The sequence below is a fragment of the Elgaria multicarinata genome, chromosome 4, assembly GCF_023053635.1.
Source record: "Elgaria multicarinata webbii isolate HBS135686 ecotype San Diego chromosome 4, rElgMul1.1.pri, whole genome shotgun sequence".
NCBI classification, from domain to species: Eukaryota; Metazoa; Chordata; class Lepidosauria; order Squamata; family Anguidae; genus Elgaria; species Elgaria multicarinata.
The window spans coordinates 3,498,109-3,512,970 of NC_086174.1; the positions used below are offsets into that span (position 1 = coordinate 3,498,109).

Below are 14,862 nucleotides of genomic sequence, written 5' to 3' on the forward strand. Positions count from 1 at the left end.
TTAAATCTGGTCACTCTAGTATAGCTCCTGCAGCTTTAACTGGTGTGATGAAGAGGAAATTTCACCAGGTTCTCTATATATACAAATGACACCTGCTGAAATTCCCTTTTCTATGCAACTGTTAAAGATACAGGAGCTCTGTCCTCCTTTTCATATGGTTACCCTAAAAAAGGTCTTAATATAAATTGCAATATAAAAGCTCAACCAGATAAAACCAGCAGCAATGCAAAATTACAGATTTAAAACACCGAGTTAAAATTTATTTATAGACTGTTAAAATGTTGGGAGAATAAAAAGATCCATAAAAAGATGGATCATAGAATCATAGAATAGTAGAGTTGGAAGGGGCCTACAAGGCCATCGAGTCCAACCCCCTGCTCAATGCAGGAATGCAGGATCCATGTTCTCACCCAGCAGGGTTCCCCCCCCTAAAAATAACTCCGCGGCATTAGGACCCGGGGGATCCCCGGGAGAAGACAGGACTGGGGCGCGCGGCTTCGAAGTGCGAGGGAGGGGGCGTGGCCCAGCAATCCTCAGAGCGAGCCAGGGGGCGTGGCTTTCGCGCCAGGGGGCGTGGCCCGGGCGGCGGGCCTCTCTGAGGTGAAGTTGCCGCCGCTCTTACCCTCTCCCCGCTCCGTCAGAGCGGCGATGGCGGCCAAGTGGCGTGTGGTGCTCTTCGACCTGGGCGGCGTCCTTCTCGGCACCGGCTTACCGGGGCTCTTCCGGCGCTTCGAGCAGTCCCTGGGCCTGTCCCAGTGAGTAGCCGCGGGAGTGGTGGAGGGCTCGCCCGCCCGCCCGCGCCGCTTCCCCTCCCGCCGCGGCGCGCGTCAACCGCAGAGTTACCTGCACCCCTTTATTTGCGCGTGCGGCGCCCGCCCGCCCGTGATTCTGTGGGTTCTGAATTCCTCCCCCCCTCCTCTCGCGCACTGCTGTGATTGGCTCGTGAAACACAGAAGCAGGTTCAGGCGCTCCAGGCACTTGGATGGCCAGGGGCTTGCAGTCTGCACATGCTCAGAGGGCTTGCGAGCCCGTTCTCCCTTTCAACAGTTGGGCGCTATAAAAATGTAATAAATAAATACATAAATCAAACAGCCTTTCCTTACCTGCTGGGAGTGATGGGAGTTGGAGTCCAACACACCTGTGGGGCACCAAGTTAGGAAAGGCTGGTTGAAATCCTGCAGGTCTTCGACCTGATGTTGAAAATAAAATTCCATGGCAGAGGTTGGACCAGCCCCATTTGGTGGATGCAGACACTCTGGGGTGGGGATTGATATTTATTTAATTGTTACATTTTTATACCGCCCAATAGCCGGAGCTCTCTGGGCGGTTCACGAAAATGAAAACCATGAAAATTTATTTATTTATTTTAATTACATTTTTATACCGCCCAATAGCCGGAGCTCTCTGGGCGGTTCACGAAAATTAAAACCATGAAAATTTATTTATTTATTACTTTTTTATACCTCCCAATAGCCGAAGCTCTCTGGGTGGTTCACAAAAATTAAAACCATAATAAAACAACCAAGAGGTTAAAGCACAACAAAACAACCAACAGTCTAAAAACACAAATACAAAATACAATATAAAAAGCACAACCAGGATAAAAACCACGCAGCAAAACTGATATAAGATTAAAATACAGAGTTAGAACAGTAAAATTTAAATTTAAGTTAAAATTAAGTGTTAAAATACTGAGAGAATAAAAAGGTCTTCAGCTGGCGACGAAAAGATTACAGTGTAGGCGCCAGGCGGACCTTTCTGGGGAGCTCATTCCACAGCTGGGGTGCCACAGCAGAGAAGGCCTTCAATTGATAGGCTTTGGTGTTATAAGGTCATGGGGGGGGGTTGGTATTCTGCAGCATAAGATCCTTCATTGGGCTTGGAGGCTTGTGTGTTTTGGGATGAGATTTGGTTTTAAGAATATGGGGTGGGTGGGTGGGGGAGAGGGAAGGCGTTTCCCCTTGGTGTGCTGGTAAAGCCCCTCCAATTAGGAAGACCCTATTGCTGTGTGGTTTAGATTACTACAATGTGTTATACATGTGGCTGCCTTTGAAAATGGCCCAGAAACTTCAGCAGGTACAAAACAGGGCAGCACGGTTACTAACAGGGAGTGGCCAGTGAGATCATATCACGCCAGTCCTTTTCCAGCTTCATTGGCTGCCAGTCCAGGTCCGGGCCCGATTCGAAGTACTATTATTAACATTCAAAGCCCTAAACAGCTCGGGCCAGGTTATTTGAAGGAACGCCACCTCCCATATGTACCTGCCCGGACCCTAAGGTCATCCTCAGGGGTCCTTCTCCGCGAGCCCCTGCCAAAGGAAGTGAGGTAGGTGGCTACCAGGCGCAGGGCCTTCTCTGCTGTGGCACCCCGGCTTGGGAACGAGCTCCCCAGAGAGGTTCACTTGGCACCTACATTGTTTTCTTTCCATCGCCATCTGAAGACCTTTTTATTTTCTCAGTATTTTAACACTTAATTTAACTTAAATTTAAACTTTGCTGTTTTAATCTCATCTTTTAACCTATGTTATTTTTTGCTGTGTGTTTTTTTTCTGTTTGTGCTTTTTATATTGTATTTCGTATGTGTGTTTTAAATTTGTTGGTTGTTTTTATGCTCTTCAAGGTTTTAATTTTTGTGAACCGCCCAGAGAGCTTTGGCTATTGGGCGGTATAAAAATGTAATAAATAAATAAATAGTTAATGACAATCTATATAATGCCAATGGATGGTGTTTTAGAGAGTACAAGAAGACATGTTCCCTGCCCCAAGGAGCTTACAGTCTAAAGCATGCTGTCCAACTCTACTATTCTATGGTTCTATGAAAACAGGAACTCCGTATTTTGATCTGCCTCCTTCACACGGAGTCCTTTTTCGTGGGTTTTTCAGGGTTGTACTGGTACCTCAGTATTTGAGGCTATTGCTCAGCTGTGGCTCTCTGGGTCCTACAGACTTGCATTTCAAGAAGATTTACCTATTTTCCTATCCTCCTTTTCTTCCTCATTCTCCTCTTTTCTCCCTTTTCCTGATATGTAGAATACTTTTCCTCTCTTTTCCCCCCAGAATCTTTCCTGAGTTTTTCCTAGTCCTACATAAGACCCTTCCTTCCTTCCTTCCTTCCTTCCTTCCTTCCTTCCTTCCTTTCCCTTCTTCTCCTCCTTATTGAACAAGCAGAGTGGCCCACTGCTGTGCATTGGCACTTGAAGGGTGCATAAAGCTGCTCAATCTCGGACAACGCTGGCACTGGGTCTTCCATTAAGGTTGACCTTTACTTGCATAATGTATACTTATGCTAATTGGCTTGTTTGTTTGGCAGCTTCTGTTTGTTTCATTTATTTACATAATTTATGCCCAATTTTGGCTGTCACAATAGCTCCTTCAGAGCAGTTTAGAATTGTAGCACTAAAACACAGGTCTATAAAAATCAGCGGCGGTGAGGAATGGTCATTGTAGCTCAGTGGTAGTGCATGCACATGAGCGCAGGTTTAGTCCCTGGTGTCTCCACCCAAGAAGGATCATAGAATCATAGGATAGCAGAGTTGGAAGGGGCCTACAAGGCCATCAAGTCCAACCCCCTGCTCAATGCAGGAATCCACCCTAAAGCATCCCTGACAGATGGTTGTCCAGCTGCCTCTTGAAGGCCTCTAGTGTGGGAGAGCCCACCACCTCCCTAGGTAACTGGTTCCATGGTCGTACTGCTCTAACAGTCAGGAAGTTTTTCCTGATGTCCAGCTGGAATCTGGCTTCCTTTAACTTGAGCCCGTTATTCCGTGTCCTGCACTCTGGGAGGATCGAGAAGAGATCCTGGCCCTCTTCTGTGTGACAACCTTTCAAGTATTTGAAGAGTGCTCTCATGTCTCCCCTCCATCTTCTCTTCTCCAGGCTAAACCTGCCCAGTTCTTTCAGTCTCTCTTCATGGGGCTTTGTTTCCAGACCCCTGATCATTCTGGTTGCCCTCCTCTGAACATGCTCCATCTCAAGGAGCAGGTCTAGGAAAGATGATCCAAAGAAGCAGGAATGAAAAGTCCAGATGACCTGGTTCTTACGTCTTTACTAGAGGAATAGTGGTTGCATTCTCTAGGTAGGCCATTCAGTTTCCCTGGCAAAGGGCCAGGTCTCTGTTTGTGATGAGGACATCTTGTACAAGTAGGCAGCATGTGCTGTCTTGACTTTCTCTTGTACATCTGCAACCTGAATTCCTCCTATAATAGCCCAAGGGCTCAGGCTTGCCTATGATGGGATGGCCCCGTGTTCCTGATGGACTTTTGCCTGTGGTGTGTATGCAACATACATGGCACAACATGACGTTGAGGTGGCACAGACTCTTCCACTTTGGGGCTTTCGATGATCTTCAAAGGAGGCTTGGTGATTGGGGCGAGGCTCCGGTTGTACTTTCCAGCCCCATGTATCAAATGGGTGGGTCTTTTCCAGGGGTATTATCTTGTCGAAAGGGCTCCCTTGAAGGAGTGGAGCAGGGTCCTCTTCTGGCAATGATTGCGTGAGCTAAGAAGTAGGCTTAGGAACTCTTCTTATATATATCCTTTTTTGTTTTCACGTCATCTCTAAGCTTTTTGTGGAGCCACATTGATTTCTTCTGTTGTCTTCTATCTTTTCTCCTTGTTGTAATTCTTTGTTAATTGTGCCTTTAAAATTTCCTTTTTTAAAATACTCCCACCCATCCTGCACTTCTTTTCTCATTAGGCTCACTTGCCATGGGACCTTACTTATCATAGTTCTGAGTTTATTAAAATCAGCTTTCCTAAAATCCAGAGTACGTGTATGGCTACAAGGGCAACCAGGATGATCAGGGGTCTGGAAACAAAGCCCTATGAAGAGAGACTGAAAGAACTGGGCATGTTTAGCCTGGAGAAGAGAAGATTGAGGGGAGACATGATAGCACTCTGCAAATACTTAAAAGGTTGTCACACAGAGGAGGGCCAGGATCTCTTCTCGATCCTCCCAGAGTGCAGGACACGGAGTAATGGGCTCAAGTTAAAGGAAGCCAGATTCCAGCTGGACATCAGGAAAAACGTCCTGACTGTTAGAGCAGTACGACAATGGAATCAGTTACCTAGGGAGGTTGTGGGCTCTCCCACACTAGAGGCCTTCAAGAGGCAGCTGGACAAGCATCTGTCAGGGATTCTTTGGGGTGGATTCCTGCATTGAACAGGGGGTTGGACTCGATGGCCTTGTAGGCCCCTTCCAACTCTGCTATTCTATGATTCTATGATTCTACACACGGCTTTTGCCTCCTTTATAATCAAGAATTCAAGTATGAAGTGGTCACTTTCCCCCAGAGTTCCGTAACTGCCATTTTATCGACTAAGTCATCCCTATTGGTCAATATCAAGTCATTTACCAAAAAATTTAAACAGCCTCATGCTACATAATTAAAATCCAATCCTTATTTCATGAAGAATAAGCTTTGGGCTATAATGTGTCTTAAATATTTATTTGGTTATTACATTTATATACCGCCCGAAAGCCGAAGCTCTCTGGGCAGTTTACAAAAGTTAAAAACAGTAAACATTAAAAATTATACAAAATTTAAAAACCATCAGAATCATAAAAACAACAGTATAAAAACAAGAGTATCCATTTAAAAAACAACAATTCTGGGGTCCGTTAAAAACAAACTTAACTTTGTTAAATGCTGTTAAATGCCTGGGAGACGAGAAAAGTCTTGACCTTGCACCTGAAAGATAACAATGTTGGTGCCAGACGAGCCTCATCGGAGAGATCATTCCACAGTCGGGGGGCCACCACCGAAAAGGCCCTCTCCCTTGTTGCCATCCTCCAAGCTTCCCTTGGAGTAGGCACTCGGAAGAGGACCTTAGATGTTGAGCGCAGTGGATGGGTAGGTTCAAGTCGGGAGAGGCGTTCCGACAGGTATTAGAAAACTCTCTTTAGATAGATTTTTTTTTCAAAAAGAATTTTATTTAAAAAACCCAATTTAAATAAAAAAATCCGATTTAAATTTTTAAAAAATCCATTTTTTTTAATTTATTTTTTTTAAGAAATTGTTGATTTTTATCCACCCTGGCTGTGGGTTATGTTGGTGTCAATGCAGCAACTGTGTTATTTGAACAGCGGCATAACTAGTCTGATTTTGCGTGTGTTTCATCTTCTAGTGGTTTCTTCCAAAAGGTCATCCAGCATGGTGACCTTGATGGACCTTTTTCCCGAGTGATGACTGGCCAGATTGGACTAACGCAGGTAAGACCGACTTGCGCTGGGACAGGGATGGGCAACTTATGGCCTTCCAGAGGTTTTGTTCTACAGCTCCTGTCAGCCCTACCTAGTGTTGAAAGCTGATGGGCGTTGCAGGCCAAAATACCTGGAGGGCTGCAAGCTGCCCACCTCTGCTCTAGGAAGACACCACAGCTCAGAGCACAACATGTAGTTTGGTAGAGCCCAAACGCATTGGGATGTTAGGAGTTTCAGTCATTTTAACTTGCATTATATATATTTTAGTTGATTGCCGAGTTTGAAGAAGACTGCAAGAAAGTTGCTGCAGCTTCTGGAAACTCCCTCCCAAAAACGTTCTCCGTGGCTCGGATCTTTGAGGAAATGGCGACCGGAGACAGCTTCAACTCACGCGTTCTGCAAGCTGCTCTGATTCTCAAAAACAACGGTAACTGTGTGCATCAGTTGCTGGGGAACATGGGTGGGAGGGTGCTGTTGCACCATGTTGCATCTTGGAATTGTTATAGATCGCAAGCTGAATAGTAGCCAACAGTGCGATATGGCTGCAAGAAAGGCAAATGCTCTTTTGGGATGCATTAATAGAAGTATAGCTTCCAAATCACGGGAGGTCCTGGTTCCTCTCTATTCGTCCCTGGTTAGGCCTCATCTAGAGTATTGCGTCCAGTTCTGGGCTCCACAATTCAAGAAGGATGCAGACAAGCTGGAGCGTGTTCAGAGGAGGGCAACCGGGATGATGAGGGGTCTGGAAACAAAGCCCTATGAAGAGAGACTGAAAGAACTGGGCATGTTTAGCCTGGAGAAGAGAAGATGGAGGGGAGACATGAGAGCACTCTTCAAATACTTAAAAGGTTGTCACACAGAGGAGGGCCAGGATCTCTTCTCGATCCTCCCAGAGTGCAGGACACGGAATAATGGGCTCAAGTGACAGGAAGCCAGATTCCAGCTGGACATCAGGAAAAACTCCCTGACTGTTAGAGCAGTACGACAATAGAATCAGTTCCCTAGGGAGGTTGTGGGCTCTCCCACACTAGAGGCCTTCAAGAGGCAGCTGGACAACCCTCTGTCAGGGATGCTTTAGGGTGGATTCCTGCATTGAGCAGCGGATTGGACTCGATGGCCTTTTGTTTGATGTTGTTCCCCGCCTCGATCAAAATAGAGAGGCAGGTAAGAAATAAATTTATTATTATTATTATTCTATGAGAAGGAAAAAAGGAAGGTTGGAGAAGCGTCTGAACCATCTTTTCCCCCAATGACGTTCAAGCCTCCATCTACATCAGCCTTCCTCAACCTGGGGCGCTCCAGATGTGTTGGACTACAACTCCCAGAATGCCCCAGCCAGCTGGCTGGGGCATTCTGGGCGATGCAGTCCAACACATCTGGAACGCCCCAGGTTGAGGAAGGCTGATCTACGTGTTACTGGAATGTACATTTAGAATTTCGCACGTCTTCACACTGTGGGTGGTCCTTGTCATTCAGGCCACACAGAGCCTTTGGTCAGCATCCTCCCTCATCTACTGAATTGCCGTGTCCCCTTTCCAGGCTTCAAGATCGCTGTCCTGACAGACAACTGGATTGACGACACCCCTGACAGGCACCGCACGGCGTTTGCCTTCTGCCTGCTGAGGCGACACTTCGACAGGGTGATCGAGTCGTGCCGTCTTGGTCTGCAAAAACCAGATCCCAGGATTTATGAGTATGCGCTGGCTGAGCTGAAGGCAAAACCCGAGGAGGTCAGTTTGCCCACGTTTCGTAGAGGATTTGCAAGAGGGCAATTCCTTCCAGATCACGCACTGCAGAGATGCATTAACTTCTGGCGTGCTGTAGTGTGCATAGAGGGGCGAACTGCATGTTCCAAGATGCAGTTAAAGCGTTGGGTAGCAAAGTCAACCTTTGGAGGTGAAGTTTGACCCATAACTGGATCTGTTCAAATTCCTTTTAATATGGATGGGGAGAAACACTAAAACCCGGGGTCATCCCATGAAGCTGACTGGTGGGAGATCCAGGACAAATAAAAGGAAGTCCTTCTTCACACAGCTCGGAGTTAAATTATGGAACTCACTGCCACAAGATGTAGTGATGGCCACCCATTTGGATGGTTTTAAAAGGGGGTTGGATAAATTCCTGGAGGAGAAGGCTATCCTCTATCAGTCTTATACTGACAGAGGGCCAGGATCTTTCAAATACTTAAAAGGTTGTCACACAGAGGAGGGCCAGGATCTCTTCTCGATCCTCCCAGAGTGCAGGACACGGAATAACGGGCTCAAGTTAAAGGAAGCCAGATTCCAGCTGGACATCAGGAAAAACTTCCTGACTGTTAGAGCAGTACGACAATGGAACCAGTGACCTAGGGGCCTTCAAGAGGCAGCTGGACAACCATCTGTCAGGGATGCTTTAGGGGGATTCGTGCATTGAGCAGGGAGTTGGACTCGATGGCCTTGTAGGCCCCTTCCAACTCTGCTATTCTATGATTCTATGATCCCTCGGAATCCCACATTTGCAAGTGTGTGCGCAATGGCTGCTGACTCTTGGAGTGAGCAAACAAGACCTTCTTGCAGGGGGGGGGATTTGGTGGCAGAGGGCCTCCGTGCCTCACATACACTGCTTGCCCCCAGATCATGCAAATTCACTTAGTTTGCATAATGCCTTCAGGTTGCAGCATTCCGTTTTTACCTGGGGGCAGAATAGCTGCCATTGCGGAATGCAGACAGCCCGTCAGATCCGATAACAGCTGCGCCGCTTGGGGGTGGGTGGGGTTTGATTCTTTCCTTCCAGCTGACGCCCGGTTTTGACTTCTTCCCCGCTCCAGGTTATTTTTCTGGATGACATTGGGGCGAACTTGAAGCCTGCACGGGCGATGGGGATCACCACCATCCTTGTGAAAGATGCTGACTCCGCCGTAAAGGAGCTGCAGGAGCTGACGGGCGTTCAGGTAAGGAGCTCTTGCAGGTGGATATTACCCGACAAGGCTGGTTCTGGAATGCTTATCACAAATAAATTTCCAAGGCCCGGTCTTGCCAAGGTATCTTACACTCATAAAACGACATGGAATTTCTAAAACAGAAACATTTAAACTGTAATATCACTTTAAAAATATCTCCAATTTTAAAAGTCACTGAAAAGAGCTATACTGGATCAGTCCGTCCAGTCCAGCATCCTGTTCTCATGGTGGCCAACATCTAGAGTATTGCGTCCAGTTCTGGGCTCCACAATTCAAGAAGGACGCAGATAAGCTGCAGCGTGTTCAGAGGAGGGCAACCAAGATGATCAGGGGTCTGGAAACAAAGCCCTATGAAGAGAGACTGAAAGAACTGGGCATGTTTAGCCTGGAGAAGAGAAGATGGAGGGGAGACATGATAGCCCTCTTCAAAGACTTGAAAGGTTGTCACACAGAGGAGGGCCAGGATCTCTTCTCGATCCTCCCAGAGTGCAGGACACGGAATAACGGGCTCAAGTTAAAGGAAGCCAGATTCCAGCTGGACATCAGGAAAAACTTCCTGACTGTTAGAGCAGTACGACAATGGAACCAGTTACCTAGGGAGGTGGTTATTATTATTATTATTATTATTATTATTATTATTATTATTTATTACATTTTTATACTGCCCAATAGCCGAAGCTCTCTGGGCGGTTCACAAAAATTAAAACCATAATAAAACAACCAACAGGTTAAAAACAAAAATACAAAATACAGTATAAAAAGCACAACCGGAATAAAACCACGCAGCAAAATTGATATGAGATTAAAATACGGAGTAAGAACAGTAAAATTTAAATTTAAGTTACAATTAAGTGCTAAAATACTGAGAGAATAAAAAGGTCTTCACCTGGCGTCTAAAGGCATATAATGTATGCGCCAGGTGGACCTCTCTGGGGAGCTCATTCCACAGCCAGGGTGCCACAGCAGAGAAAGCCCTCTTCCTAGTAGCCAGCTGCCTCACTTCCTTTGGCAGGGGCTCACGGAGAAGGGCCCCTGTAGATGATCTTAAGGTCCAGGCAGGTACAGATGGAAGGAGGTGTTCCTTCAAATAACCTGGCCCCAAACCATTTAGGACTTTGAATGTCAATACCAGCACTTTGAATCTGGCCTGGACATGGATTGGCAGCCAATGAAGTTGTAAAAGGACTGGCGTGATGTGATCTCGCTGGCCAGTCCCTGTTAATAAACTGGCTGCCCTGGGCTCTCCCCCACTAGAGGCCTTCAAGAGGCAGCTGGACAACCCTCTGTCAGGGATGCTTTAGGGTGGATTCCTGCATTGAGCAGGGGGTTGGACTCGATGGCCTTGTAGGCCCCTTCCAACTCTGCTATTCTATGATTCTATGATGCCCCAGTGGGAAATAGGACATGAATAGAACAGCGCCCTCCCACCCATGTTCCCCAGCAGCTGGTGTCCACAGACATACTGCCTCTGATATTGGAGGTAGAATATAGCCATCGTGGTTAATAGCCATTGATAGCACCGCGGCTCAGTAAAGTACCATTCAAAATACAACTGAGCTCAGAAAGCTTAAATAAAGCCAACGAAAGGGCAGTTAAAAGCCAGAGAAAATAAGTCCGCTTTTAAAGTCCTCTTAAAAGCCATGGTGGATGGGACCAGCCACGACTCTCTCAGGAGGCAATTCCTTAAGGTAGAAGTCAGTACTGAGACGTTCCTATCACCAGCTTTGGGGGTGTTGCTGTAGCGTTCTGTATTTTAAGTGACTTTCGAAATGGGCAATTATTTGACACTTTGAAATAGGGGTGTGTGTGTTTTATACCCCACTTTGCATGCTGTAGCTGAGAACTGGCTTGGTGCCTACATTGTTTTCCTTTCGTCGCCAGCTGAAGACCTTTTTATTTTCTCAGTATTTTAACACCTAATTTAACTTAAATTTAAACTCTGCTGTTTTAATCTCATATTTTAACCAATATCAATTTTTGCTGTGTGGTTTTATCCTGGTTGTGCTTTTTATATTGTATTTTGTATTTGTGTTTTTTAACTTGTTGGTTGTTTTATTATGCTCTTCGTGGTTTTAATTTTTGTGAACCGCCCAGAGAGCTTCGGCTATTGGGCGGTATAGAAATGAAATAATTAAATAAATAAATAAACTGGCTATTTTCCCACCTCTCCGATGGGTTCTGCGTAGCTTGCAATCTTGCATCCCTCTAGGCCGGTAATGTGATATCCAGTCACAGATGTGGAGAACGTGGACGGGGAGACATTTTTCTCCCTCTCCCATAATACTAAAACCCGAGGTCATCCCATGAAGCCGATTGGTGGGAGATTCAGGACAGATGAAAGGAAGGCCTTCTTCACGCAGCGCAGAGTTAACCTCTGGAACTCACTATCACAAGTTGTAGTGATGACCATGAATTTGGATGGCTTTAAAAGAAGATTGGATAAATTCCTGGAGGAGAAGGCTATCAATGGCTACTGGTTCTGATGGCTAAGTGCTACCTCCAGTATCAGAGGGCAGTAAGCCTGTATACACTAGTTGCTGGGGAACATGGGTGAGAGGGTGCTGTTGCATCATCTCCTGCTTGCGATTCCCCTGTCAACAGCTGTTTGGCCACTGTGAACAGAGTGCTGGACTAGATGGACCCTTGGTTTGATCCAGCATCAGGGCTCTTCTGATGTTCTCTTGGCTTGTTCTCTGCGCCAAACACCTGGGAAGAGGTTAACTCAGCCTTCTTCAACCTGGTGCCCTCCAGGTTTGTTGGATTACAACTCCCATCATTCCCAGCCAGCATGGCCTCTGGCAGGGCTTTCTGGAGCTGTGAAGTTGGCAGCTCGATCAAGGCGATGCAGGACTGCTGATTTCAGCAGTGTTGGGCGTGTTAACCTTGCAGACCTTCCTCCATGACTGGCTGACTTAAAGCAGCCCGCCAGGATCTTATTACTCAGTGCTGGAGCGAAGCACCTCTCCGTAGCACTTCCGTTGCTCCTGGCCTAGCAAGCCGCAGCGGCTTCCCCTTCTCTGCAAAAGGGCAGCTCACGTACCAGCTGATTCTTTGAAAGTGGATCTGCTTCATCCCGCTGGAAGACGGGTTCTGCCTTCTGCTCTCTAGAGAGGCCTCTGCTGAGTGAATGATTAACCACAGAAGTGTATGGATCTGCTCTTCCGCGTTGACCCTGGCTTGCCACTTTGCACTCGGCAAATTGCCGGGATTTGTGCTGCGTACTGAAATACAAAGGGCACTTTCAGGTGGCATGATAGTTTAAGATCAGGAAATTAAGCCTGGGCCTTTTGGTCGTCTTCATTACACTACGTTATCTTCTAACGGGAATTGTAATTGAGCAGAATTTATTTATTTATTTATTTATTTGTTTATTACATTTATATACCTCCCCATAGCCGAAGCTCTCTGGGCGGTTTACAAAAGGAATCTTGGCTGATGTTTTTTTCTTTTCCCAAAAAGCAAGGTTCCGGACCTCATGTCTACAGATATTTTTAAGAAGTTCAATTTCTGTACAAGAACATAAGAACATCAGAAGAGCCCTGAGGCTGGATCAGACCAAGGGTCCATCTCGTCCAGCACTCTGTTCACACAGTGGCCAGGCAGCCATCAGCCAGGGATGAACAAGCAGGACATGGTGCAACAGCACCCTCCCACCCATGTTCCCCAGCAACTGGTGCACACAGGCTTATTGCCTCGAATACTAGAGATAGCACCCAACCATCAGGGCTAGTAGCCATGGATAGCCTTCGCCTCCAGGAATTTATCCAACCTCCTTTTAAAGCCATCCAAATGGGTGGCCAGCACCACATCTTGTGGCAGTGAGTTCCGTAATTTAACTCTGAGCTGTGTGAAGAAGTACTTCTTTTTATTTCTCCTGGATCTCCCACCAATCAACTTCATGGGATAATGACCCCTTTGGGTTCCAGTATTTTGAGAGAATACAAGCCTGTTTGCTCTGCGTGATGAACACCTTCTACTCTTTCACATGTTTTTTTTTTAAGTATGTTTCTAAGCTGACTTTTTAGAGCTCATGGATTCCTGTCCCAGTTCCCTCACTCTGCTCTGCCCATCATTTGGTAAAGTGTGAAATATTGCACTTTACCAAAGCCCAAAGCTTTATTCCAGTTCTGCAAAATCTCACTCGTCAACTTCAGAAGGAAATGAATAATGTTCGTGCAGTAATCAAGAGAACCTTCCTGTATAACACTAAGATGCATAATTCGGTACTGAATTTGTTAAGTTTTCTTGTTGTGGAACTTGTGGGATAAAGTTTGCAGAAATTTCTTTGCTGTGGTGCTGATCAATGGTTTGTGTCTGCTTGTTCAAACACGCGCACCCCAGCGGTCAATGTTCTCCCCCCCCCCCCCCCCAGCCTGGCAGTGTTCCACAAGTGGGAAGTCAGAGCAAACCGTGGGCATTGTCAAGGTAAAGCAAGGCATTCCTGGGTGAGAAGCAAGCCATCAAAAGGAAAAAGCAAATAGAGAACATTCGAGCTAGCCAGACTGACATAATCGAGGGTAGGGATTTTTCTACATGTGGCTTTTAACCCCTACTTTTACCAAGGCTTCTGCTTCCGGATTCTTTGCAGGATTAAGATCAGCTCCGTTACATGCAGGTTTCCCCCCCCCCCCCGTTTTTTTCTTCCTCTGCCTTTCATAGAATCATAGAATAGCAGAGTTGGAAGGGGCCTACAAGGCCATCGAGTCCAACTCCCTGCTCAATGCAGGAATCCACCCTAAAGCATCCCTGACAGAGGGTTGTCCAGCTGCCTCTTGAAGGCCTCTAGTGGGGGAGACCCCACAACCTCCCTAGGGAACTGATTCCATTGTCGTACTGCTCTAAAAGTCAGGAAGTTTTTCCTGATATCCAGCTGGAATCCGGCTTTAACTTGAGCCCGTTATTCCGTGTCTTTCTATATGTTTCATTACGCAAACACTAGATGGCGCTGTGGTATAGCAGAATTTCACAACTACACAGTAGCTTCGTGCTGCCATTTCTGAATAATATCACACCTTCCTCGATCTAAAAAAAGAAGAAGCTGGGGAAATGGTGGCAAAGAATGGAAGAGGCCCTGTAGGATGACGACGTTGGCAGTGAGTAATCACAAGGCCACAATAAAAGCCTCATGTAGAAAGGCTCTACAACTCCAGATGTTTTGGGCTTCAACTCAGTGGTCAGGAGTGCTGTGAGTTGAAATCTAAAACATCTGGAGATTTACATTTTGCCCACCCCTAGTTGTTTATTGTTGTTGTTGTTGATGATGTTATTGTTATTATTATATTTGTATCCTGCCTTTTGCCCAATGCTGGACCACAAGGAGGTCTTACAAAGTTTAAAACATACATTGTTGGGGGGGGGGGGGGAAACAAAACCATCAACGTTTAAAATACACAAGAAATTTATAAGACATTAACATAGATGGAGGGCCAGATTATTCTCCAAAGGCCTGCTGGAACAAACAAGTTTTAGCCTGCTTCCGAAAGCCCATCAAGGAGGGAGCCAGTCTAGCTTCCCTGGGGAGAGAGTTCCAGAGCACTGGAGCAGCCACCGAGAAGGCCCTGTCCCATGTTCCCACCAAGCACGCCTGTGAAGATGGTGGGACTGAAAGAAGGGCTTCTCCAGAAAATCTCAAAGCACGGGCAGGCTCATAAGGGAGAATACGTTCTTTCAAACATTGAAAGAAACATTAGAGAGTAGAGGGTTGGATCCAGCCCTGCTCAGCC

At 46.4% G+C, this 14,862-nt stretch overlaps 1 protein-coding gene across 1 annotated transcript in view; it reads left to right on the forward strand.

Annotated features, from left to right (window-relative positions):
• Positions 1 to 616: 616 nt before the first annotated feature.
• The window catches only part of EPHX2 (epoxide hydrolase 2), an 85,749-nt gene continuing 71,503 nt past the window's right edge, over positions 617 to 14,862 (forward strand). Inside the window, exons 1-5 of the mRNA XM_063123739.1 lie at positions 617 to 755; positions 6,126 to 6,210; positions 6,469 to 6,628; positions 7,741 to 7,931; positions 9,008 to 9,130. Coding sequence (XP_062979809.1) covers positions 649 to 755; positions 6,126 to 6,210; positions 6,469 to 6,628; positions 7,741 to 7,931; positions 9,008 to 9,130 — 666 coding nt within the window. The 5' untranslated portion in view covers positions 617 to 648. The remainder of the gene's footprint in view (positions 756 to 6,125; positions 6,211 to 6,468; positions 6,629 to 7,740; positions 7,932 to 9,007; positions 9,131 to 14,862) is intronic.